Source organism: Notechis scutatus, chromosome 2 (assembly GCF_049901735.1).
Source record: "Notechis scutatus isolate UNSWTSFEM ecotype Mainland chromosome 2, rNotScu1.2, whole genome shotgun sequence".
In the NCBI taxonomy this organism is placed as follows: Eukaryota; Metazoa; Chordata; class Lepidosauria; order Squamata; family Elapidae; genus Notechis; species Notechis scutatus.
In genome coordinates, this window is record NC_142010.1 from 126,974,992 (window position 1) to 127,002,633 (window position 27,642).

Here is a 27,642-nt window from a genome sequence, read left to right on the forward strand (position 1 = left end):
CGGAGGGGCTCGGGGGAGCGCCAGGTGGGGCAGCCCCCGAGGCGGGACGAGGTCGAGGGTAGCAGCGGACGCTTCTCCCTCGCCATCCCCCGCGGCCACCGCTTCGCCCGAGTGCCTGAACCGTCCCTCCCCGTGTATTGTTACGAGCGCCTCCTCCCCTCGGGGCCCGGGGCCGAAAGCCACCCCGCTCCCGCCTGCCGCGGGAAGGTAGCGCGCGGGGTGGGGCGTGGGGGGAAGGAAAAAGGGGACTTTGTTTCTTTAAGGGGCTGTCAGATGCCTCCTCCGCACGCTCCCCCCCCCCCCCATCTGGGCGCCCCCTCCCCTCCCCGCTTCAAAGAGCGCTGCCAGCCTTTAAAAGGTTTGACACCCGGGAGAGGCGAGCGCGGTCGGAGTGCTTCGCCCTGACCCGAGCAGAGCGCGGAGAAGTCCGCTCGCTTTCCCCTGCCGGTGACAGCCCTTTTGCCGAGAGCTCTTTTGTTGCCTCCGCAGCCAATCAAGGCTTTTTACGACACAGTTCAGTTGGGATATAAAAGGAGAGTCCTTCTTTCTTCCCCCCTCCTCTCCTTCCCCCAACCAGCAAGTCGCCCCCCATCTCCAACCCCAAAGAACTTAGCGGCGGCGGCGGCGGCGGCGGCGCGCACCACCCCCAAGCACCCAGCAGCTGCAGCCCATCATCCCGAGGCCGAGCCAGAGCGATTGTGCTCCGCGAGAGAAAGGAGCGGGGCTTGCTTGGCTGGGGAGCGAGCGGAGAAGCGCCAGACATGCCGGTGCCCATGTCGACCGTCTTCTGGGGCTTCCTGGTCCTCTCCCTGGAGTTCTGCGCGGGCGAGCCCGGCGAGAAGGCGCCCACGGAGGGCGTCCCCTTGGTGACAGAAGCCGAGGACCAGAGCTGCCCCGTGTGTCTTTGGCGCAAGCACAGCAAAGAGATGAGGCTGGAGAGCATCAAGTCGCAGATCCTCAGCAAGCTGAGGCTCAAAGAGGCGCCCAACATCACCCGCGAGGTGGTGAACCAGCTGCTGCCCAAAGCCCCGCCGCTGCAGCAGATCCTGGACTTGCACGACTTCCAGGGGGACTCCTTCCAGCACGACGACTACCTGGAGGAGGACGAGTACCACGCCACCACCGAGACTGTCATCAGCATGGCTCAAGAAAGTAAGCCGGGGCTTCTTTGTTAAAGGAAGCAGGAGCCGGGCTGCCTGCAGCGGCCAAGCGCAACTTTCGCCGCCGCGGGCTTGGGGGAGGGAGGAGCAGGAGAGCCAGCAGCCGGCCAGCCAGCCGCTTCGCCTCTGCGAGTCTTGGGGTTTATTGTTTATTGCAGCTCGGCAGAAACCGCTCCCAGAGCAGCAGCAGCAGCAGCAGCAGCAGCGCTGGCGTCGCCAGGGACCTCCAAATCAAAGGGAATGGGTGGGCTTCTTTGCTGCAGATGGCTGGGTTGTTCCCGGGTGGTGGGGGAGAGAGCGAGAGCGAGAGCTGACCAGGTGTGAAGAAGGCATCCGCACTAAGTGCCCTCCATCTCCGCCTGGGCCGGCTTTCTTTGAGTATTTTTGAAGGACTGATTTCACTGTCAGGTTAGTTTAATGCTTAACCCGCCCCCGCGTGCTAGAGAGCAAATGTCAGGCAGGGTCAGATCGGAAAGGTTGAGTTTGAATGAAAGGCCTCTGTTCCTCAAAATGTTCCTCCTGGCTTTCTGTGTTGGGGTGGGTGGGTGGGTTAGGGGGAGAGAAAGAAGATTGCAGAAACCTAATGCTTTCCCTAAGTTGTGCAAAGTTCTTCACCCAGCAGATCCGCTAGAAGAGAAAAGCTTTCTGCTTTGTGCAGAAAGTGGCTGCGTCCAGTTTGGCAACAGGAACATATTGTGCAAACTCATCCCTGTTGAGAGCTTTTGGCCCTACTGTTCTGTGGGTTTGGAGCTTAAAGTGTGTGTCTGTGGAGGTAGAGTGAAGGGGAGGGGACGGGGGAGGGGGGGGTGCAGGATGTCAGTGCGTAGATTAGTGTTGTGTGAAAAGTACTTCTTGCCCAAACCAAATAAACCTAAGAAAGGTCACAGAGAGGTTCTGCTCCAGAGCACAGTTGCCGAAAGGTGTCATGATTCTGAAAGGCCTCTGCCAGTCATGCTCTCTTGCAAACAGAAAGGGGAAACAGCATTTCTCCCCGCTGGAGAGGGTGGCTCCTTTCTCTCCCCCTGCCAAGTTAAGGCATAATCCCTTTTGTGAGTGCCTTTCGCCAGCTGCAAACACTCAGAAGTTTGCCCAGCCAGCAGAGCGTTTGCAATATCCAGCTGCCTCCCTCCTCATCAGGCTCCCTCCTTGTTCTCTTTCCAGGTCTGCCAAAATCCACGGGCCCTTTGTACTTCTCCCGTTTTATTATAACCTCACATTGAATGGCATTTTTTCCGTTTGTGAAAAGAAAAAAAACACCCAGTTAAAAGTAAATGTTTCCTAGAGCTTTGAGAAAACAAGCAAGCAAGAATGGCTGGGGAGTGACAGGCCTATGTGCGATGCAATATTTCTTTCTTGCCACCCTTCCCTTGGCTGGTTTGCTTGCGAGTGGACCGAGTGTGGAAGTCCTTATGCAATATTGATCCTATGGGGACCCTGAAGTTACTGAGGTATATTTTCAGGAGTTGCAGCGGTTGGAACTGGCATTGCCAGATACCTGTTAGTTTCAGGCTCCTCTAACAGCCCTGCTGCTGTGACGGTTGCTTCCTTGAGAGTTCTGCTCTCTGTTAAAGCATAAAGGGCAATTTAATAAATGGCAAGTAGTGGGAGTGAAGAAAAGACAAATCGATCCCCTAATTTCTGTGACAGTTGTACAATTGTACAATTGATAGGGGATTGTAGGAGCACTTTTCTTGCTGCCTGATGGACAAGATATGTCTTGGGGGGGCGGGGGAGGGGTCATTCTGAGATTTATCCTGGGGAGGAGGATGCGTATGCTCTCTCTCTGTCTCTCCTCACCACGATAAATCTCAAAATGATTCCTCCCTCAAGACTTTAGCTTGCTCAGTGGGTACTGCAATTCCAGCATAAAGGCCCTTTTAATTTTCTTCTAGCTCAATGACAGCAGTCTAACACAACTCTGCATGCTCAGCCAGTAAATAATAACTTCATATTCAGGGATAAATACTTTGAATTATATATTTGGCTGGCCATTACAAATAGAGAACAATGTGTGGTTTATTTGTGTACAATTTTCACAGGGGTTGAGTTATCAAACATGATAAGATAGACAATCTGGTTCCTGCAACACACTCAAGCCAATATCTAATAAAACACATAATGTTAATATGGTGTATGTGCCAGTTTAGGCTTCGTGCAATACAGCAAGAACATTCTTTTTAAACAAGTGAAATCTCGCAGTATCCTTCAGGGGGAAAAGGTGTACTGGAGCCTGAAATGAAGAGCAAATGCTGACTAATTACAGTTCTGCATTATGAATCTGCAGCTTTTCTGCCTTCTTTGCTAGCTTTGACTTCAGGGAATAACCTCTGTGGTTCATAATCCTTATATTCAAACATGAGACAAGAGTCACTGAAACTCTATTGTGCAAACAAATCTCTCTAGGGCTAAGCTCACATACATACATCTGATGCCTGCAAATCAAGCAAACTTCCCTCCATGAATACTTAGGTGTCATTCACACATTCACCTTCATTTCCTAGTCACTTTTTAGGTATGCTCCCTTCAGCTAGAGACCTCTGCAGCTCCAACTTTTAGGGAAGCTTTCCATCAGATGAATGCAGATACTGCCACCAAGGAGGAACAATTCAAAATAACTTTTCTTGCAGTTTTCTATAGCACTTCAACTAGTTTTACAAAATTCAGAACAGTTGGTACAATATTCAGTTAAAGAATGCTGGATAGCAGCAGTATGCTTGGACAAGAATGATATGTTATATTCTATTATAATTATATTCTATTCTATATGTTATATTCATATTATAAAATTAAGTGGAGATGAGAGCCATTTATTTACCATGCTGAAAGCAGTTAACATAGACCAGGGGTGTCAAACTGGTAGCCCGTGGTGGGCCAGATGCATCATGCGCAGGCAGCTTCGCAAAGGGGAAAAATGTGAAATGTCACGATGGCAATGTGATGCAGCAAGTTTGATACCCATGGCACAGACCCTCTTCCCTATGAGCTATATGTGTTAGCCTTATTGGTGCCTCAAATTGCAAAAGCAGCATCCTTTAAAGTGCTCGTTCTACCATTTTGCCATTCATACTTGTGTAAGATAACTTATATAAGCTTTTCTGAGTCAAACAATTTCTTAGACAAACAATCAATTTTGGACATTAAAGAAACAAATAATAGGATAGAAAATTTCTCTACATTCACTGTCTGTCTATAGGCACTGTCTTTTCTTATAGGGTAGGAAACTATGACTTCTCAAATACTGCTGCTGTAGCCAGAAAGTCTAATGTTGTGGGATCCTAGCAATTATAACTCAGCAACACCTGAAGGATAGAAGCTTCTTATCCCTCCATTATCTTTTTTTTTTTTTTTTTGGGTGCCTTCAAGTCAGGGTTGACTCCAGGCAACTGCCTGGACTAATCCCTACTGTTCTCTTGGCAAGGATTTTTGGAAATGGGTTGCTTTTGCCTGCTTCCTAGGGCTGAGAGAGGGATTGGCTCAAAGGTCAACCAGTTGGCTTTGGGCTTATGGCATAACTGGTTGACCTTTGGATCTATGGTGGGATTAGAATATGGTCTCCCAGTTTCTAGCCTTAACCACTACATGGAACTGTCTCTTTCATTATCATTTACAACAGGGTATAACTTAAATCTCAAGGCTGAGAATAAAGGGCACTGGAGTCGTTCTGTAACTGCAGTGAGATGAGATGTATTTTAAGGGGGCTGCCACAAAGAGGCAGGTGTGTGTGTATGTCTACCTATTTTCCAAAGCACCTGAAGGCAGGACAAGAAGCAATGGATGGAAACTAATCAAGGAGAGAAGCAACCTAGAACTAAGCAGAAAATTCCCAACAGTGAGAACAATTAACCTGTGGAACGGCTTGCCTTCAGAAGTTGTGGGTGCTCCATCACTGAACTTATCTGGAATGATGTAGGGTCTCCTGCTTCAGCAGAGGGTTGGACTAGAAGACCTCCAAGGTCCCTTCCAATTTTGTTCTTTTGATATGTTATTTGGTTAGAATATGAAGTCCACTGAATGTGTCCTAATATACTGATGAATATACTCTTGATCTCTGATTTCTAGAATAATGATAGAATTTTAAAGTATCGCCTGATATATCACAGCAAAAACGACCTTGCAAATAAATATCCCTTAAGAATTAGCATAATATTATAAGGATTAGAAAACTGGAAGAACTACCGGTATGTTTTAAAAACTGGTAAGAATTAGAGAATTGGAGAGTTGTTAGTATAATATGAGTCAGATATTCAGGCTAATATATTATCAGTGAAGTCACTATGAGACAGGTGCTTAGGTCATTTGCAAAAATCAATCTATTGATAAACTCTGAGCTGGAATGGTTAGATAGATGAAGGGTACTGTCAAACATAAGGGAATATCTGAAAAACTCCTTATCCATATTCATCTTGTTTGAGGAACACATGCCACAACCCCCTAATATTGCTGAACTGTATCTTTAAGCATATTTCACTATGGGCCCTAGTTGGCTTGTATTCCTGAGGTATTTTTTCAGCAAAATTTAGAGTTGTAGGTTCTTCATTATTGATTGAGGGAATTGTCTTTTTTACTGTTTGGAATTAAAGCATTACACAAAAGCGTACACGATTGCATTGTACTGAAAGTAGGCGGAGTTGAAAATATGAGTGAATCTTGCAATTTCTTTCATAATTATTACTCTATCTAAGCATTTTAATGGTATTTTAAAATTCAAAACTGAATGAGGATTTGAGTATGTATCATTGGAATAGCAGTCTGTTTAACTGTTACTATTATAAATGAATATAATTTCTTATTTTCTGGAACAGCCTGGCTGGATAGAAGTGGTATCTGTATTAAGGAATATAATTCCTATCTTATCAAAGGCAGAAAATGACTGTATGCTACTTCAGTGGAAAGAGCAAAATAAGAGAAGTGCCTCTTATGATATATTTATTTGTTATTATAGGGTAAGCCTGGGGTCTACAAGACCCCATCTTATTGCAGAGATACAATGAGCTTGGGAGAGAAAAAATGGTTCCTGCCTCCTCCTCATGTTTTATTTATTTCTTTTAAATAGTTTCACACCACTTACTTTAAAAAAAGTCCTCAATGCAGTTTACAATAAAAGTCTTTTATGTGGAGTAGAGTTACCTGTTAAAAATCAAGCTTAACGACAATAGGTTTTTGATGATTTTGAGTAAAGAACTTGTCTGCAATATTATCTATCCTGAAGAAAATGAATCTAATCCAGTCCTTAGGTGGTTGGATGTTTTATACTTTGTCAAATCCCTTATTCTTAGTTGAAAAAAAGTCACTTTAATCTAATCATAGCTTTAAATATTACCACTTACTGGCTCATTCTAAAATTTACATAAAGCAAATTATAGCAAGTATTATATTTTATTAATTTTCTTTACATGAAAATATTAATTCTTATATGACTTGACACCACTTCAGCACCATTACTGCTAACTTTACTTTTTCAGGATTAGATGATATTAAATCACTCTTGCTGAGAAAAGAATGCTTCTTTGCATCTAATCTAATCTAATCTAATCTAATCTAATCTAATCTAATCTGTCAATACCCTTTTTTTGAACACCAGTTGCTTAAAAGGGGCAACAGGGGCAACATATCCCATCTTTATTCTCCAAAGAACTTATAGATAATTAAGTGTAGATAATTGTTATAAAAATTGCTAGATTTTTATTAACAACATGTGTTTCTGGTCAAGTCAAATTCCCCAAATATTAGCACAGTCAATGAAATGTTTGAAATCTAAACTGCATTTAACCTTATGTTTCATATTTATTTATATTGGTCTTTAGAGATCATAAAATTGTATCATGAAGTTGTTTCGCTATTCATTAATTCCAACAACAAAAATAATACCATGAGATTAGGAATTATTAGGCTACTTCATTGAGAAAATTAGAAGCCATATGATGAAAATGTTTTGGAACATCTTTTTAAAAATATATTTCTAAATACTGCCCATATATACCAGTATCACCATATTACACTCTCCTATTCTTTTACAAGCATACTTCATGCCAATGAATCTCTTTTTAGTGCCAAACAGTTTTTTCCAATACATACTTCTTTTGCATGACTGAGGTAAATACTGCCCTGGAATTGGGCACAAAAGCCTCCCGCACAAGTGGCATAGGAGGCACAGTGCCACCTTGTAAAAACTCTGCAATGGACTATCTGTGTACTGAGACAAATGTTCAGGACTGGTTAGCATCATCAAATTGGATGTCACTCAGAGTCTTCAGTTATCACTCACTTGTTAACTGGGGCTCAAAGTAATTGAGTTTGTTTTTCAGTACTAGTAAATTGAATAAATGCCTCAGTTGCCCAACTCTAGAGAGAGATATAATCTTTTCCTGCTTCATTTGTAACAGCTTTTTCATGACAAGAAACCCAGCAGGAGCTCAGAAGGACTTCTGAGCAGTTAGATCGTTTTTCCAGAATGAAATGTGAATCTTCTTTCTTCTGGATTTCTTATTGTGATCTTCAATCTCTACAGAAAACAAAGCCAGATCTAATAAGCAATAGTTCTAATCAGAGGGAGAGCAGTAAAAAGCAGGGTGAAGTAAGCTGTGAATCAAAAGATATGTTCATTTCATTGAACCCTCAATTTGAAGTTCTTTGAACCTTCAGTTTCAAGAGGGAGGGGGAGGGAGGGAGAGAGAAAGAGAAAGGACCTAATACTGATCAAATGAATCTAAAATAGTGGATCAGTTATCCACATTGGACTTGGCTGTTATGTCAAACTTCCTCCAGAATACTGCTGAGGAAGTTAAGGAAATCAAAGAACTGAAAGCCATTAAAAGTCCTCAGGAGGGGTGATTCACACTGAACTGCTGGACTTGAAATCAAGTCAGCACTTGGCATGGCTAAAAAAAATAATCTGGCTCTGTAGAAGGAGAAAAAAATGGCAATTCACAGTAAAGCAGCTTTAGAAACAAAATGTACAGTGGTTTAGAAATAAGTTATTTAATGTACATGGAAAAATTTGATGAGAAGAGACCTCTATTCTGATCATACAGACAGTCATGAGATGGGAGTTTAAAATTAGTGGATCCAAGAATCTGAATAAGATAAAAGATGAGTAAATGTCATTCTTCCACTGCACCAATACATCATTTTGAAAAAGGTGAATAGCTGTTCTTTAGAAATAAAACTATTTGTTACCTTGTGGTAAGATGGGCGGTCGATTCATTTAATAAACAAATAAACAAAACATAACACAATGGAATTTGAACAATAGTATTTTGCAGGCTTATAGTGCCTGTTTCTGCCCTCAAATGTACCAACAGTATGAGACTAGAAAGACAGAAAATGTAGATCAGGAATACTCACCGCATTGTGTGAATCGCACCCATTTCATAATCATAAGCTTAGCTTTCCCTTCTGATGCCCTTCGGACGAACCAATGATTCCAAAGGCTCAGTTTAGCAAGCAGCCATGTAAAGAGGAGTGACAGCGTATGGTCTGGAGTGTGTGAAGGCCGAGCGGAAGGAAGGGGTGTTGGGTGAAAAGGTGGGGGGGGGGGCACAAGTATGAGGAATTGCAATAGGGAAAAGGACTTCCCTCCTGGCCAATTCTACAGCTCATTGAGAAATTTCTTTCTCTAGCATTAATAGATTTGGATTGCTTTGAAATTTTACTGCCCATAAAATCGGTGACACGCTGAGACTTTTTTCTGTGTTAAACGTTTGCTGCCCCTCCTTGCTGCAACTATCTCTCTCTCTCCTTAACAACTTGCTTCTCCCCCTCCCAACTAAAAAAAAATAAAATAAAAAAATAAAAAGTCAGCATGCAAACACTGACAAGAATAATCCAATCTGATTTTAATTAGCCATGTGGAAAAGTTCCCTTTGCCCCCAGGCTCACCGATTGGCTGGAGCTCATCCACTCAACTCTTAGGTTTCATCCCCTGGAATCCTGGACATTCTTCTTCATCTCCCTTTCTCTGGATGACAATTATGATTTTTGCTGCTTACATTCTTTCATGAAGCAATTGTGTGTGCCAGTGTTTTTATGGTTCCTGAACAGAAGGAAGAGAAGGTTTTATAGGCAATGGGGCCATAAAACTTTCTGGGTCCCTTCTCAGTCCTTCTGTCCTGTTCTCTCCCCACCACCCACCTTTTAATCTAAAGCATACATTTCTCCCACTGATAGACAAGAAACTGGGAAAGGATAATTGGGTTCTAAACCATTTATTGGCTAGCCATGACCCCTGCTGACCTTTCGTTTGAGCACTGGAGGTGGAGAAGGGAAGTTAATGAAGTATCTTGGAGGTTTTTTTTCAGGGTGTGTGTATATGTGTGTGACAGTGTGAAATCCACCAAATGCTACTCTCAGCCCAGCATTCTGACTGCAAGGAGTAGATTTAAACCAAGTTGTTTGCAGGCATTATTGTTTTCTGGATTGGGGTAATTTCAAGGCTGATGCTTTGTTCAAAAGTATGAGGCCAGGAATCAAGAGACTGAAATATCAGGCTATCAATGTTGATTACAGTATATTAATAGAAGGAATGGTGAAGTGTTAGAAAAAATGAGACTTCAATTTTTAACAAGCAATGAAATATCTCAAAAACGGATAGGAGTAAAATGTCATATTGATGTTTTTAAAGTACGTACAACATATCCCTAGTAATGATCAGCCATTTATGCCCAGATAGTATTTCCAATATATCTCTGCAGTTGCAATTTGGGGCTAATTATACTTTCCTTTTTGTTGTGAAAATATATAATAAATTCCATCCCCCAAAAGACATGCATCATATAGAGCTTTCATGGAGTACCTTAATTGAAATGTAATTCCAACAGTAGTATGGAAATAATTATGCCAAGGTATGTGATATCATAAATATATCTCTTTGTGAAAACATATAGGGAGTAGTTTATTCTTTAACTATGGGTACAACTTGGCATATTCAATGTGAGGTGGTGAAGGGGGTCTCCGATGCAATATTATTAGTAGCACTTTGTTAGTAATTGAAGTTGTTATTACTGTTGTTTGTAAACAACACTAAGTTTGATAAAATAAGCAGGGCAACATTTCTATACTGGGAGAGCATAATCACCATTATCATGCCACAAAAATCACAATAGCCACGTCTGGAAGTCTAGCTACGTTACAGGTGGGGAAGGGTATGGGATCAGATATTTTCAGTTTAATACACCAAAGTGTGTCTCCATGAAGCCAAACAATAAATAAAATTGTATCACCAAAGTTCAGTGGCATATGAACTTTTGTGGGAACAGTCTGGGGGCTACAAAATAGAGGCTGGGGATTGTAAATTCCATAATGGGATACTTTATGTCTTTAGCCAATCTATAGTACCACATCTTTCCTTTAAGGCAGGGGTGTCAAACTCATGTCATCACATCAGCGTCAAGTGACGTATCGGGACTTTCCCCCTCTTTGCTAAACAGGGCGTGGGCGTTGCATGAGGCATTCAGCCCATGGGCCGGGAGTTTGACAGCCCTGCTTTAAGGATTAATGAGTTGAGGATTAGGTACTCCCCAAAGGTTAACAAAGATTTTGATAGACACAGCTGACCAGGGGAGGTTAATTAAGCTCACATTTACTCTGGTACAATTTTATCCTTCTCCCACCTGAGTACTGACTAGTAGAACTGCATAGCACACTGGAGGGCACAGATAAATTAGCATGTTAAATTAGTTATAGCCCAACGAATATTTTGTCACTTGGCTTTCATGGCACACCCATAGTCAATTCAAGTTCACTCAATCTAATTTCTGAAGTTGCACAACAATGAACCATAAAATAACTAGATGGACTGGCTTATGGAGCATATGAAAGCTAAAATGTAATTTGGGTTGTAGTTTAGTATTTTGTGTAAAATACTACAGCCTATTTCTGTAATAAATTACATGCTGATTCCCCAGGTAATAGATTTGGGAGAATCTGATTGTTTTTAACAGCAGACGTCACGAGGACTAGAAGCCATCTTGTCATCTCTTGGGAAATTCAGAACATATGTATTTAGCCCGTATGAAGACAAAAAATATTAAATATGAGTGCCTATGAACAGAGCTTCCCACACAGTTCCAAATGGAGACAGAGAGGGGAGAGAGGGAGGGAGGGAGGGAGGGAGAGAGAGAGAGAGAGAGAGAGAGAGAGAGAGAGAGAGAGAGAGAGAGAGAGAGAGAGAGAGAGAGAGAGAGAGAGAGAGAGAGAGAATGAATATAAGATTACCACTGGAGCTTTAATCAAAGGAACATATACGTAATTGACCATCTGTATATCTGCCAAAAAGGTTTAAATTCTATAAAGATGGAATCATAGAAAATGATTAGATCTAAAGTCCAGCAAAAAAAAGTCTCATCTATTGCAAAGAAGGGGGATTGTTTTTTATAAATGCAGATGAATGCTAGAATTGATAACACTAATTATAAGGAAAGTAGGATGTATGGACTGGAAACTCTTTGCAAAGATACTTATATCCAAGTTTAGTATATAAATATTCTCTCCAAGTATGATATGTCTTCCAAGTATATTGTGCATGTGCATGTTTGGAAAGGAAACAAAAGGGCCAAGATAGAAAGGAACATGTCCAGCCATATTCACTGAAATGCATGGTGTAATCTGGTCCTTCAATAATTAACTCTTCCTGAATGAATCTGCTTACTTTAAGATCTGCTAAGAAGGCCTTCTCCAGGTAGATGGATGATATTCAGGAAAAAGAATTGTTGGATGGGATGTAGGAAATGACTTCCTTTATGGAATTATGGGATTCCCTGTCTTGGAGCTTTACAGGTACATAGGTAAAATGTTTTTATTTTAATAAGCATATGACTTACTGGGTTGCTTAAGTCTTAATGGAATGGAATTCTGATTTTTGCCTCCTTTAATTTGCTGTGCTTCACCTCCCCACTTTAAGAATTCAGTTATTCAGCTATGATTTATACATTGAACCTTGAATTTGTAATTACTTTAAATTGTTTTATCACAAGAGAAGAATGGAGTACACATTTACTAAATAAAACAAATGTTCCAATATGTCCTGCTTCTCACTTATGTGCATTTATTAGCACAGGAGTAGGCAATTTGGCACCCTCTAGTTCAAGGGTGTCAAACTCGATTTCATAGAGAAACGCATTAGGGTTGTGATTGACTTCCAGGGGCCGAGGTGGGTGTGGCCAGCTTGAAGTCTCTCGGGTTGGGGGCATCTGTGGTGCCTGGAGCACTCTGCCAGCAAAAACAGGCTTGTGAGCTCTGTTTTTGGCCACAATGGCCTCCTGCAACCCTCTGCCAGCGAAAACGGAGCTCAGAAGGGTCACACACAGCCCTCCCAAGCTCCATTTTCGCTAGCAGAGGCACCAAAGGTCGGTCCTTTGCTGTTTCCAGGGCAGCCCTGCGCATCAGGTCTAAGCACTCAGTGAGCCGGATCCGGCCAGCGGGCCTTGAGTTCGACACTCCTGCTCTAGATGTTTTGGATTACAGCACCCACATTATCATCCTTTCTGAGGTTAATAGGGGATGGATTTCAAAACATTGGAATGTACCATATTTGCTTTTGCTTATTTTGGGACATGTGGACATTCACTTTCTCTGTTAAACACTCAGAAAAGCTGGATAGATTCAGGTGTCCTTAAGCAAAGTCAGAAGAGAACAGGATTTCTCAGACAGAGGTGCAAAGCCAGCTCTCTATTTCTAGTTGATTTGCTTCTGCAGTAAGAAGTATAAGAAGGCATTCAGCAACTGGTAGAGATGGTTAAAGGTTTTCACTCTCTGAATATCTCCTATTGTTGCACCTGCCATGATAAACCTTTCTAAGGAAACTTCATGAAATTTGTATCTATGTACCATAGAAATTTTAAGACTCTATGTGGAATATATAATTCTCTTTATAAATAGTGCTATAACTAAGATTCTAAATCTTTGAACTGCTTAGTATAGTTGAGTCATGGCATTATGTGCCACAAATTGTTTTTGACTCGTAGCGACCACATAGATAAGATTTTCTCCTTGACGATTTATCCCTAACCTGGTCTTTCAGTGGTGCAGTCATCGCCATTGTTAACTATCCACCTTCCGCTAGTCATCCTCTTCTTCTCTTTCCTTTCACTTTTCCCAGTATTTTCCAAGGCCTTCATAGCTGCTCTACCAAGAGCTAGTCTGTGACATATGGCATTTCTTGACTGCTTGTTCCTTTGCTGTTGATGGTTGATCCTAAAAGGCAGAAATTACCCACCACCTTCATTGCTACTTGTAAGATTGGTTGTTCTGCCTGTTGTCATTAGTTTGGTCTTCTTTATATTGTAGTGCCATTTTTCTCACTGTGCCCCCTAACTTTTATCTACTAGAACTTGCAGATACTTTGTATTTTTGGCTATCGAGATTAGTGTCATGACCATAGTATAGATTATTGGTACTTCTTCTTCCAGTTTTAAAACCACACATCTTCCAATCCAGCTTCCCTTAATATAGGAATCATGAAGTACATGCTACGTAAATCTTGCAGGTCTACAATTTGGTCGCCAAATTCACTCCTGAATTCATTGAGTCACCCTAAAATGTATGGAGAAGTAAATTAGAATCCTCCATGTTTTCATTTTGCTAGGTATCCATGTGATAAAGACCTAGTTAAAGAAAAATCAAGCCTAGAATCACATTCTGAAAATATCTTTCAACAGGAACTACATTTCCAGGGTTTCAAAATGGTTATCTGTATTCCAGTGTTCCCCACTCTGATGAATTCTGGATGTGCAGAACTACAACTTTTATTACCCGCTGACAGCACGATCCTAGACCTCCATTATGCTATCATTCTCTCCCTCCCTCTTTTAGTAGCAAATGGGGAAATAGCCAGGGGCATGGCCCAGAACCATGGACAGCGCCTGGGGGAGAGGGGGGACAAATTCAATACCATTGAGAATAGATGATTGGCAGTAAGAGAGAGCTGGTTAATGTTCAATACGGATGTTACTGCATGGTGCCCACAGTCTTTTCTTCCTTGGAGACTTCAACGTAACAAATAAGGAGCCTCGTGTAGGTGTTTAGGGCACTTAGATGTAACGAGTTAGCAATTTTTTATTTTCAAGGCTTCAATGGATCCTCTAACCTCTTGCCACAGCAAAGTCTTTAACTATCTGGTGTATTTCAAATAGCTAGGCCTAAAGCATGGAGGCAGGGGAGAGAGAGAGAGAGAGAGAAAGAAAAGGAGGAAAGGTTTTCTGTCACTTTAAGATCTGGCAGAAACTGACAGGGAGAAATTCTCAGGGGAACACAGCATTAATTTGGGACTTGTGCACAGCAAATTGCCTTGGGCATTCGTTAGCAGAGGCCTTTGCTCCTAGCTGGCTGTACCGGGAGAGGCGGCTGGCTGGTGTCATGACCTTGGTGTGTTAGCAGGCCTTGCGGTTCATGGCACATGCAGCTGGGGGTGATTAAGCTGAGCGGGGTGCACCAGGCAGGGGCAAGGGGGCCCTCCTAACTGAATGTAACCCAGATGTCTGTGAATAGAGGAGGAAGGTAAGGAGCTTGTCCACTGGGTGTTGCTAGCTGATATTGGGAGGGAGGGAAGAAGTGCCTCCTTCTCACACTCAGCCTATTTGTATAACAAGATTCAATCCCAGTTGTTCTTCTTGTCTGTGCATCTGCCTTGATAGAAATGATTCTCCATTCTTCCTGGTCATTTGTTCTATGCCAAGAGAATGTGGAGAATCTCCTGTCTGGAGCATCTGGTCCTCAAGGTTTCCTCCTCTGATTTTCCCCAGTTTGGCTTATATCTATCTTGGGATCTCTCTGCAGTGATGATAATCATCATGGCTGGGCTTTGGATGAGAGGATTCCTCACTCAGTTTGTTCGCAGAGAATGCATTACGCTATTGTTAAAAGGGCTTTTAATGTTTGCATGGTTTGTTTTATTTATTCTGCTTCTCTAGTAAAGTTTGCTTGGATTTATAGTGAAAATTGCTTCTCCAGTAAAGAGAACTTCACTAGAGTCTAGTAAAGACTGCCTTTATAGGTGGTCTGTATTTATGGCTGCAATACATAAATATATAGTAGGGAGAAATTTAAAATGTGACATGGATTAGCAATAGATCGGGTTCAATCAGAACAATCCAGACCACCTAAGGAGAAGTGACTACTGTACTGCTAAATAGATCACAGACCAAGAAGTGACAGTAATTAAAGTTTTGTTAATATTTTTAAGGTTATGCGAAGAAGCCTCTCATGCTTTTAATGCATTTCAATACCATGCTAAAGGAGACATTCAAACGGAGAAAAAGATTAAACTGTGTATTTGATGATATATAGAAGCATGCAGCAGATTGTTCCAAGAATATCCTCTATATCAAGTAGTTACAATATTGTCTTTTGTTTCCAAATCAACAAATAACATCCAGTTATTTTAAAATCTACCTTAAAATGTTGAGAACAGGCAGTCTTGGAGAAAGGACAGGACAGCATGGAAAGCAATGACTATTTAATATATTCTTTATACTTGATTCATTTTTCAGTAGAGTTGTCTTTGTTGTAGAGTCGCTTGATAGTGAGATGGGTGGCATATAAGTTTAATAAATAAATAAAAATAATTTTATCTAAATCAGCACTAATGATTAATCAGGGTTCCCCCCCCCCCCCCAAATTACATATATGAGACGTTGTAAAATTATAGGATTCATAATGTAATGAGGTATGAGTTAATAGACAGATATGGGTAAGTTTCTTCAGTGATATGGTACACAAATTCTGTGTTGAAGCTGAATTTTAGGGATTCTCATCTAATTTTAGGGATTTTTAAGAGTTAAACCTGTGCTGATACAGGTAGCCCTCAGTTAATGACTGCTGTTTAGTGACTGAACTTACAACGTCACTGAAAGAGTGGTTTTAAAACCAGTCCTTAAACTTACAACTGTCATAGTATCACATGATCACAATTTACAAGTTTCAAAGCCGGCTTCTGACAAGTAGTCAATGGAGAAGCCAGCAGTAAGACCAAATTGCAGTTAACATGACAACATGCATAACAATCTAGGGTGATTTATTTAATGATTGTAGCAATATTGTCAACTTAAAACTAGTATGGTCACCAGGGCTGTCTTAACAGGATTATGGGTCCCGGGCAAAGCAGTGTACTGCGGCTCCTACAACAGCTACTCAGAGGAATAAAAATTTGGGGTTTTCTCAATACTAGCTTGGTGCTTTTATCCAGGGATTTTACATTTTGCTGTGCACACGTGTATATCGTTGTCAGCCAGCTGCCTGGACAGCTGAGCAGTGCTGTGCGCGGGTGCGCAGCAGTTGAAAAGGCACTTTTTTTCTGCTTTTTCAACTGCAGCTGTGTTGTGCAAAGCAGCTGCGGTTGAAAAAGCAGGAAATAAAGGTCAGGTAAGAGCCTGGGTGGGTGGGTGGCCCAAAAGAGCAGCAAACACAGAACTGATTCTATGTATGCTCTCTGTCTGCTGCTCTTCAGAGCAACTGCTTCTACAGAGGAGGACAGAACTGGTAGAATCCCACCCCTGCTTTTATCCTATACAAAATGGCTATCATATCTATCCTGTTTAGATTTAGCTTCATTTGGTTCATTTTGATCCAGATCATTGCTGAACCCAGAAAACATTTGTTGTTGCTTGAAGCCAAGGGGCAAGAGCAATAGAGTATAGTACCAAGCAGCATGCCAGAGACACCTTGTTTCATAACTCTGGATGACCTTTTCCAGAGGTTTATATAAACCCATAGCATAAATAAGAAGCTGGGGCCCTATAATTCATTTTAACAAGTTAGATGTTGAACAGAGATTTCCCTTCGCCGCATTTTGGATAGGGTTTGACAGAAAAGACTGGTACTGTGACAGAGAAGACTCTCCAGGGCTGCAGGAAGAGAATTTATCCAATAACATCAAACACTGTCAAGGGTAATAGGGCTGCAGTTTGAATCACCCCTGCAAGCCAAACTGAAAGGCAGAGAAACACTCGTTATTATCTCCTTTGCCATCCAGTCTACGTTCATCTGATTCATCTTTTTTTCTACTTGCGTTCAAGTTGCAGTGCGTCCTCCAGCTTTGTCACTGTTCGTTTTCCACTGCTCTGGCTTTGTGAAGGAAGAAGAGAGTGCCTAGCAGCAGTCATTGGGGGACTGCCTCTGTATTCTATAGGTCAGCCAAGACCTCCGTAGGGTTAATAGTTTATTGCCAGCAGACAATACAGGGATATTTCACAGCACATTTCCAAAATTTTATTGGTCTCCCCTTGAAGGATGTACAAAAGGTTCCATGCATGAGGCAGCCAGCACTGGACTGTCTGTTTCTAGACTAAAAAATGCTTGGATTTTCTTTTGACTGAAGTAATATAAAGCTCTTTATAATAAGCATATTTGACATGGAAGCAGACCCACAATGATGCATTCCAAACAGAGGATTTCAGAATGGAGAATAGAGAGAACAACGGGGCCATCAGAGGCAGTGGCACATTACTAAGAGGAGATAGCAAAAGAAAGGCATTGGTGGTGTATGTGGACAAAGAAGAGAGAGGTATACCTGTCTTGTCCTGACTGCTTTTGTAAGTTCCCTCCAGATTTCGTCTCGGCCAGAATCCCAAACCACCCAAAATTTCTGGGTTTCAGATTGATTGAACTTCTGAGCCCCAATCTTTTTGCTTTTGAGTTGAAACCAATTCCCCCTGAAATGGGACAACTTGCCTTGGCCAGCTCACCGTGGCCGGATCATTGATACCAGCTCGCCATCATCAAGTCGCCTCGGCCAACTCACCACGGTCACCTCTCCACTGGTGGCCAGAGGCAGAGCTGGGCAGGTGGGCGAGCAAGAAGCTGGGCAGAGCACAGAGCCCATTGGGGTGGCAGTGAGGAACTGGGGTGGAGGGTGGCAGCTGGGGGCTTCCTATTTTCATACCCCCTGCTGCCACCAATCCTGTTTTAGAGAATAGAGTTACAGTTAGTCCTTGACCCACAACCATTCATTTAATGGCTGAAAAAAAATGACTTATAACCAGTCCTTGCAATTTTAACTGTTGTGTCCCTGCAGTCATGTGATCAAAATTTGGGAGCTTGTATGTATTTATGATAGCTGCAGTGTCCCTGGGTCACATGATGGTAATTTGGAATTTTCCCAGGAGACTTCCAAGAAGCAAAACCAATGGGGGAAACCAGATCCCCTTAACAACCACATGAATTGCTTAACAACTGCAGTGATTTGCTTAACTGCCATGGCAAAAAGCTCATAAAATTAGATGTGATTCACTTAACAACTGCATTGCTTAGTGACAGACAGACATTTCAATCCCAATTGAGGACTGTCAGGAGAAAGTTAACTCTTTGTTTTCTAAACAATCCATTGTCTTGCTTCTTCATTGTAACAAAGTTCATAATACTAATTATGGAAAACCATCTAACCTCTGCGTGCCCAGCTTTTGGCTGGCTAGTTATTGAGCAAAATCCAGGTTCAATCTGAAATTTCTGTCCAAGCTGGGATGAAATCAATTTTTTACTCTAAGCCTCTAAAAATATTTCTTATAGACTATTTTATGTTTTTGGAAACAATGTTTTTCCTAATCTCAATACTGCTACATCTGTTTTTGACTTTTGCTTCAGTTTATTAATCCTTATGATCTCCTTTGGCTCTTGCAGCATTTTGATATTGCTCCCAGCTAAATCAATTTTCTCAGTAAAGGAGAAAGGCCAGGAATCTGTTGTCCTTCTCACTGGGTTTATGATAGTCAGTGTTTATTTACTGTTTATTTTTTTAAAAAATTTAATATAATAATTCCATCTTCAGTTGGCAAAGATGTTTAAAGATAAATCGGCTAAATGCTGGAAGTGCCACCATACCTGGGTCCAGGAGTGGGCTGCTACCAGTTTGCACTGGTTCGGGTGAATCGGTTTTTAATCGTATGGCCAGTTCAGCGAACCGGCAAATTCCACCCCTGGCTGGCCCCGCCTACCCTGCCCCTCCCCTCCCAGGAGTCCCCACGTGGGCCATTTTGGATCGCAGGTAAGTGCAGGGCCCACGTGGAGGCTCGGGGAGGGCAAAAAATGGGCCTCCTGGAAGTTCTGGAAAAGCTCCAGAGAGCCTTTCCTCGAGGAAAGCCCCCGTGGCCCATTTTCACTCCCAGGGTGGTGCAGGAGGCCAACTAGTCCACGCCCACCATGGCCACGGCCACCCAGCAACCGGGCAGAGAATCGGTTGTTAAATTATTTGAAGCCCACCCCTGCCTGGGTCATATTATCATATGTGGTGGACTTGCCCAAAAACAAAAACATACTGAGCAAAAATACATATATGGTTGGAAAAAATGATAAAATAGCATATTGATTTAAAATCAGAAATATTTCTATTGGGGATTCTACCTGAAAAATATAGTAAGGAAAATGCGTATTTAGATATTCATATATTAACTACTGCTAGAACTGTATTTGCACAAAGTTGGATGAGTGAAGAGATATCTACGAGAATGTAATTAGCAATACATTAGAATGTGCAGAAATGAACAGATTAACATTGGCAATTCGGGAGAAAGAGCAAATTGAATAATATATGATATGGGATCTATTTTATCAATGGCTAACAAAAATGGACGTTAGAAACAGGGAAATAAAATAAAGAAGATATGTTAAAAGAGATAAGTAAATATTATGATTAGTATGTTGGATATTACTATTTTAATATTGTAGAATTAATATGTAGAATATTACTATTTTAATATTGCAGAATTAATATCAATGTAATGAATGATGTCGTAAATTTTGATCATTGTTCAACAAGGATATTTGTGCCACTGGTTCTTTTAGCTGCACGACAGAAGCTAAAATGGGGAGAAATTCTGCTCCCAAATTCAAGTTTAATGTTGATTAGGAGAAGAAGCTTGAGATTAATCAAAGAGGGAAAGTCTACTGCTAATTCAGTTTAATCTCTAGCATTAAAACTATTTGTCGAGGGTGGGGATGGGTTGGGGGCTGAAAAAGGTTTCTCTGCTGGGGCAGGGGATGAGGAAGGAAATACCCATTTAGGTTTAGAAGTAGCCATGTGCTCAGATATTTAAGGAGTTATTTCATGCTTTTGGTATAGAAAAATCTGGCTCTACGTCATTCTGAAGCTGCACAATGATGGTCAAATATTTTATTTAGTGGAAGCAGGCTGCATTTAAAAAAGGGTTATCATCTCAGGAAGAATAGTGCAATTAACTTCAGCCTTTCAAGAAGACCTATCTTCTACTCTACTGGCTAAGCAATGGACTATTTCAACTGTATTAAATTAACTGGGTTCTGAATATGCATGATTTTATCTTAGAAGAACCAGTGCCCTTTGTCACAATATTTTTCAGTCTGTTACAGTTTCTTTTATAGGTGCTATTATTCACTGTGCTAATGTATAGGGCTAAGCAGCATTGCTGTGTAGCTGTTAAGCTGACTTTATTCAAGAGGCAATAGTGCATTCAGAGCTCTACATCAGTCTGTTCCTGCAAGAAGATTGCACAGAGAGTCTACAAACAAGAGCATGACAAAGGAGTAAGAATGGTACATTAGAATATTTGCAAAAAATACTACTTGTTTGCAAGCAGGAACTGATGGGGACACAAAATAGACAAAGTAACAGAAAATGAAGAAGGTAAATTGTTCTGGGACTTTAGAATTCGAACCAAGTACCAGACACATAACGCACCAAACTTAACAACTGTAGATAAGAAAGACAAAAAAGTCTAAATAGTGGATGTGGCAGTACATAGAGGCAGCAGAAGAGGAGAGAAAGAATAGGAGAAAATCACAAATTCTTGCAAACAGAAATAGAACAACTGTGGAAAAAGCAAACAAAGATAGTACCAACAGCAGCTTGGGTGTAATCCCAAAACAACTGGAGCACCACTTGAACACCATCAGCATTGACAAAATCCCTATCAGTCAATTATAACTTGGAACAGCTTACATCCTGGAGATGATACCTTTAATACCATCAAACAACAACATTTGCCTATCCCAGATCCTTGGGAAGGACTCAATAAGTGGATAAAAATGTCAAACCCAGTCTACACACATCTGTCTGTGTGATGAATCATAATAACTCAAGAGGTGGACAAAAATGTCAAATCCCGTCTGAACAACTGGCCGACTTTGCGACGAACTGCAACAACAGACTGATAAAGTCTTGGCTCATAACACAGCAGATATGATGTGGCTTGAAAGAAGAAAGTGTGGATAATTGAAGTGGCAATACCAGAGGATAGTAGAATAAAAGACAAAGATCTGGAAAAGATCAGAAAATACCAAGATCTGAAAATTGAAAGATTATGGCATAAACCAACTGTGGTGGTCTCAGTCAGCACAGTAGGGGTTTCACCAAAAGATATTCAATGGCACTTAGAAATTTCCATGTCAGTTGTAAAAGGCCCCGCCACTTGGATCCACACACACACACACACACACTACGCGGACAGATTATGGCATCCTGGATTCTTGGGAAGAACTTAGTGTATATGAGGGCAAGAACCAGCTAAAGTACCAGCAGCTGTGAGTTCATATTGTTGAGAAAAGATAACAATTTATCATGTTTTAGCAACAAAAAGATAAAAAGCTTATTGTAATATAATTTGATAAAACATTATGACTACAAAAATTACAGAAGAGCTAAAACTCTCTAATTTAAACAATACAATACAGATAGTCCTCAACTTATGACCAGAATTGAACCTGAAATTTATGTTGCTAAGTGAGGCATTTGTTAAGTGAGTCTTGGCCCACTTTACAACCTTTCTTGCCACATTTGTTAAGTGAATTAGGCTTTCCCATTGACTTTGCTTGTCGAAAGGTTGCAAAAGGCGATTCTAGGACATTGCAACCATCATAAATATGAATCATTGCAAGCATCCAAATTTTGATCAGATGACCATGGGGATGTTGCCAAGATCACAAGTATAAAAAAATGGTCATAAGTCACTTTTTTCAATGCTGTTGTAACTTTGAACGGTTACTAAATGAATTGTTAAGTCAAGGTCTACCTGTATTATCATCTTGAGGGTTCATGATGGATTCCCTCTGGAGAATAATACAATGGTTGTTGAAAGGAGTGTATGCTTACAAAGAGAATAACAGATTTAATTGACTTGAGTTTTTTTTTAAAAAAAATCCTTTTGGCAAACTCCTCAAAATTCTTTAGAGAGGCTTGGCTATCTTCTAGCTGCATTTAGTTCTTCTAAAGCTCTTCTACCAGCACATTTTTGGTGAGCTCTATATTGAAATCAGATAATAGCTTCATTTATTCCTGCTTCCTGTCCCAACGCATTGCTACTGCATTCATTATGAATTACCATTGCAAGCCTATGCACATATACCTAGAATACCCCACTGAACTCAGGGGACTTGCTTCTAAATAAAACATATGCTTTACATACCATTACATTGTCCCTTCTCCATGGCATTTAAGGTAACATTTTTTTGTCTTTCTTATCAATAATTGTTAAATACAGGGTGTTGTGTGTGACAAATGGACTGTTTGAATTCTGAAGTCCAAGGACACTTTAATTTCTTGGTTTTCTATTACTTTGTCTATTTTGTGGCCCCATCAATTTTGGCTTTCAGACAAGTGGTATTTCTTGCAGGTATTCGAATACACCATTCTTATTACTTCATTATCCCATTTTCTGTAATCTGTCTGTTATTGCTGTTATGGCTGATCACAGATGATAATGATGATATGATTAATCTCCAATTAGATTAGATCACAGCCAAAGATGGTAAAAATCTAATAATTCAAGACCCAACCAAGGATCTAAAAAGTATTATTATTAATTATTATTAATTATTATTAATTATTATTAATTATTATTATTATTATTAATTATCATTATTATTATTATTATTATTATTATTATTATTATTATTATTATTATTATTGGCAGGTTATTATTATAGGCAGTTCCAAGCAGGGTATTTTTTGTAAAATTAAGGTGTTTAGGTCCAAATTAGGATTATTATTGTTCGTTGCATAGTCAGCCAGATGTTGAGACTGGATTTGGCATTTTTATCCACTTACTGAATCCTCCCCAAAGACCTGGGATATGCAGATGTTGATGTTTGGTAGTGTTAGAGGTATCATTGCAGGATGTAAGCAATTCAGAGTAAAGCCACCTTTTGCAATTGACTGATGATGAATTTTGCCGATAGTGTTCAAGTGGTGCTCCAGTTCTTTCGGGATTATTATGGTTCATCACAGAGTTAGCCAGATATTCAGACTGGATTTGGCATTTTTATTAATCTGTTGAGTCCTTCCCAAGGATCATGCCCTTTATCCACGCAGCAATGTTGGCAGACTCTTATCTACCAAGGAAAATAAGTGCAGTTACTATTATTATTATGGTTGGTCACACAGTCAGCCAGGTGGTTAGACCAGATTTGGCATTTTATCCACCTGTTGTGTCCTTCCCAAAGATCTGTTATTATTTCCTGCCTATTACATATTCTATCCTGCTTTTATTTTTTTTTATATAGCGTATATAAGATTAGGCATTATTTATACCATACACCCAAATTATCTGATAACCTATAAAACCAGATACTATACTATCTGGAAAATTTCACTCAAACACTCAATTAGTTTAATTTTGAACAGATAATATGTAAATGGATTTGGATCTTGATTTCCATTCACTTTTCTGTGAATTCAATCTGGGCATTGAATTTAGTTCAAAGTTCAAAGCCTTTATTGTCATTGTACATCATGTATACAATGAAATTAGTTTAGCCTTTACTGGTGCAGTCCATACAAGAATACAAGACAACATGAATAATATAAGAATAATCCTTATACAAGTAATTAGGAAAAAAACCTAGTCATACGTTTCCATATGTACGTCATATTCTGTGCAACATGTATATAACTCTGGTGTATGATCTTATATCATGGTATATACATATTACACACTACATTAGCACCAGTGAATTCACCAGTGAATTTAATAGCCAGCATAATCACTTTAATGTCTAAAACTCTAGATGTAATTTGTTAAAATTTTATCTTTACAATTTTATTTTATCCTACACAATATAATTATTTTTGATTTTTCTAGCTCTACCCCTTTTGACTCCATCTTTCAGTGATGGAACACCTAGTCCAATTTAATGGTTACTAATTCACCAGTGTCCTCTTTATTTCTATATTACATCATTTAGAACATGGATATGGAATAAATGATTTGGATATGCAGTAAATGGTTTCTTAATGACTTTTATTTACATAAAATAAACATTTATCTTGAGGATTAATATTCCCTGTGCTTCAGGCCAAGCTATACTGCCAATTAAGAGAAATCTTATTGTTCAACACTCCCTTCATTGCAGGCCAAGCATTAAGAGTTATTATGCAATAGCTCTGATCTTTATATGATAATCATAATGGCATTACAGTAATTGCACCTTAGACAGAAACATATTAGGAGTGTGGGAAACTGGGGGTATGAAGAAGGTCTGTTCACTGTTTCTCTTTTTGTCTTTCTCTGCCAGCGGACCCAGTGGTACAGATCGAAGGCAATCCACATTGTTGTTTCTTCAACTTCAGCCCCAAAATTATGTTCACCAAGGTAGTAAAGGCACAGCTCTGGGTGTACCTAAGGCCTGTTCAACACACATCCACAGTTTATCTACAGATCCTGCGTCTTAAGCCGGTGACAGAGGATGGGAGCCGACACATCCGTATCCGCTCACTCAAGATTGACCTGAATTCACGCATTGGCCACTGGCAGAGCATTGATTTCAAGCATGTGCTCCAGAACTGGTTCAAGCAGCCTCAGAACAACTGGGGTATTGAGATCAACGCTTTTGATCCCAATGGCAATGATCTGGCTGTGACTTCTCTTGGGCCTGGTGCTGAAGGCCTGGTGGGTAAATGAGAACACTTGCTATCTATCCTCTTCTTTCTTGATCCTAGCTCTAAAAAATGGAGCCAGAGGCCCGTGACATATTTTGATTGCCCGCTGAGCTCATATCTGTTAACATTCTCCAGCCATTGCAATGAGCTGTGAGAATAACCTTGGAGCACAGGAGAAAGAGCTGCAGCCTAGACAATAATTTGATAAACAAAATCTGAGTCCAAAGGTGGGATGTGGGTGGAGAAAGCGTCTCGGAAGGGACTCTCCCTTTCTTTGGAAAGTAAAGGCAAGGGAAGGGAGAAATTATTTCAGACTTGCAAGAGTCCATTACTGTAACCTTATGATAAAGCTACGGTTAGGTTTCATGGTTATGGTTTCCTGTCTGGACTACCTTGAAGGGCTGACAACCATGATATAGCTCTGGCCTAGTTTCAATATGTTGGGGGTGTTCCCTTGGGAGCTCTGCCTTTCAGAATCAATACTATCATTGTATCATGTAATAATCAAATGCAGTGAAATGCACTGGTTGGAGAATGGGAAGTATTTTCCTTTTATCTGTTTCAACTTAACAGTAGGCTTGTGCTATTGTCAGGGCTATGACTTAAGGATGGAGTTCCTGCTACTTCTATGGTCAATTGGGGACTGCAGTGCTACTACTCAGAGAAGGTGTTTACATGTCAGTCATGGCATTGCAAAGTCATTGTGCTGGTTGCACAATGGTGACTTTTGCTTGATAATAATACAATCAGTATTCAGCTTGATAATAACACAATCAGTATTCTCGCAACATTCTTATTACAGCCACAGGCATGAATTTAGACACAATATTTATTGCTTTCAAATATAGAATTAAGATAAGTTTATATCCGTTTAATATTATTTACATAGAAAAATGAGAAAGTAATTTCAGTTTGTGTTAATTAGAGATCTAACAATGAAATATCCTTCTTAGGAATCCAGAATTTAGCAGGATATGTTTTAAAGTAGTAGTTTATTAGAATAAGCTCTTTTTATACAGAAAGTATAGTATTATGCATTATTTCATGATTTAATTTAATCTTATAATTCATCAAATTATTTCTTTCAAAAAACATTTAGCAAATTACTTATATGAGTTTCATCAATTTTCCTATTTGAATGTTTTTTTATTATCTCTCTCATTCTGAATTATTTCCTTGGAATCTACTCCTTTAATTATAACTACCTAATAATTCTTACAGTTTAACTAACCCACATATAATAAAAAATATAACATAAAATATATTTTAAAAAATTCTCTTTCAAAGTACTATTCGTTCATTATGTACAAACTGATCTTTTAGCCTGAATACTTTTTTTCCTAGAAGCAACTGATGGATCAATATTTCACCTTTTCATGGATTTTTTTTTCATAGTAGACCTACATTTGCTTAAGGCATATTTCATCCTCAGGCTGGAGTGGGGTTTTTTTTTTTTAAAGGAGCAAAGCTCAGGACTGTTATTATAAACTGAATAAATAACTCCAACTACTGTGGGCTACCTTGGAAAGATGGTCAAGAGATTGTATTGGGTTTGGTAAGTGTGCGGAGGTAAATGTATATTCATAGCATTAGTTTACTTAAGAGAGACAAAGCGCTAGCTAAGGTTCCATAGATTAAACTTGCGGATGGATTATGCATAGATGTGTGTGTAATTGATACCCATCAAAACTCTTGTCACAGGCTGTTTTCCACAGCTAGAAACTGTTATCTCATCACGGGGCCAACAGTTATTCTACTTAAATGCCTATCTCTGTGATTTCTCTTTTTGTATGTCCTTTGCAGCACCCATTCATGGAACTGCGTGTACTGGAGAACAACAAACGGTCCCGAAGGAATCTAGGCTTAGACTGTGATGAGCACTCAACAGAGTCCCGCTGCTGCCGTTACCCCCTGACTGTTGACTTTGAAGCCTTCGGCTGGGATTGGATAATTGCTCCAAAGCGGTACAAAGCCAACTATTGTTCAGGCCAGTGTGAATATATGTTCATGCAGAAATATCCCCATACCCACTTGGTGCAGCAAGCCAATCCCCGGGGCTCAGCAGGGCCATGCTGTACACCCACCAAGATGTCTCCCATCAACATGCTGTATTTCAATGACAAACAGCAGATAATCTATGGCAAAATCCCTGGCATGGTGGTTGACAGGTGTGGATGCTCTTAAACTCCCAGCCTATTCTGTTCTATTCTTTTTCCTGTTTCCCTCCCCCACCCCGGCCGGATTCTTGCTTTCGACGACGATGCACCCTGACATTGATGAATCCATTCATTAGCATTTTAAAACACTTTGGAAGAGAAAGTAATTGTGGGAAAAGAACAAAAACAAACAGAATTGTATCGAAAATCTCTGAAGTGACAACATGCGCTGTGCAATAATCAAAACAGACATCACATTAATGAAGAGCGGATGAGTTGTCTTGGATCGATACTTCCATTCCTGAGTCAGATCTGAAACAAGCATTCTTCTCTACTCCTCAAACTCCTTGTTTGACCCAACACTTCTCAAGCTTTACTTTTACTGGTATTCTCTCATCCCAACAACCCCCCCCTCAACCTTTTCTCTCTTGATCTGAGATGCAAAAGTGGTGATAAAGAGAAAAGTCCATCAGAAAAAAAAAAGAAGCTGTTC

The 27,642-nt window shown here is 40.4% G+C and overlaps 1 protein-coding gene across 1 annotated transcript; it reads left to right on the top strand.

The window, feature by feature from the left end:
• The first annotated feature begins 655 nt into the window (after nucleotides 1–655).
• GDF11 (growth differentiation factor 11) lies at nucleotides 656–27,317 on the top strand. The gene is made up of 3 exons (XM_026678705.2): nucleotides 656–1,152; nucleotides 24,630–25,003; nucleotides 26,797–27,317. The coding sequence occupies exons 1-3, from the start codon at nucleotides 762–764 to the stop codon at nucleotides 27,175–27,177; spliced, it is 1,146 nt and encodes a 381-aa protein (XP_026534490.1). The 5' UTR covers nucleotides 656–761; the 3' UTR covers nucleotides 27,178–27,317.
• The last annotated feature ends 325 nt before the right edge of the window (nucleotides 27,318–27,642 follow it).

Coding starts and splice junctions, on each gene's coding strand:
- GDF11 (XM_026678705.2), top strand. CDS start 762: ATGCCGGTGCCCATGTCGACCGTCTTCTGGGGCTTCCTGGTCCTCTCC. Junction 1,153..24,629: donor CATCAGCATGGCTCAAGAAA/GTAAGCCGGGGC, acceptor TTTCTCTGCCAG/CGGACCCAGTGGTACAGATC. Junction 25,004..26,796: donor GGCCTGGTGCTGAAGGCCTG/GTGGGTAAATGA, acceptor TGTCCTTTGCAG/CACCCATTCATGGAACTGCG.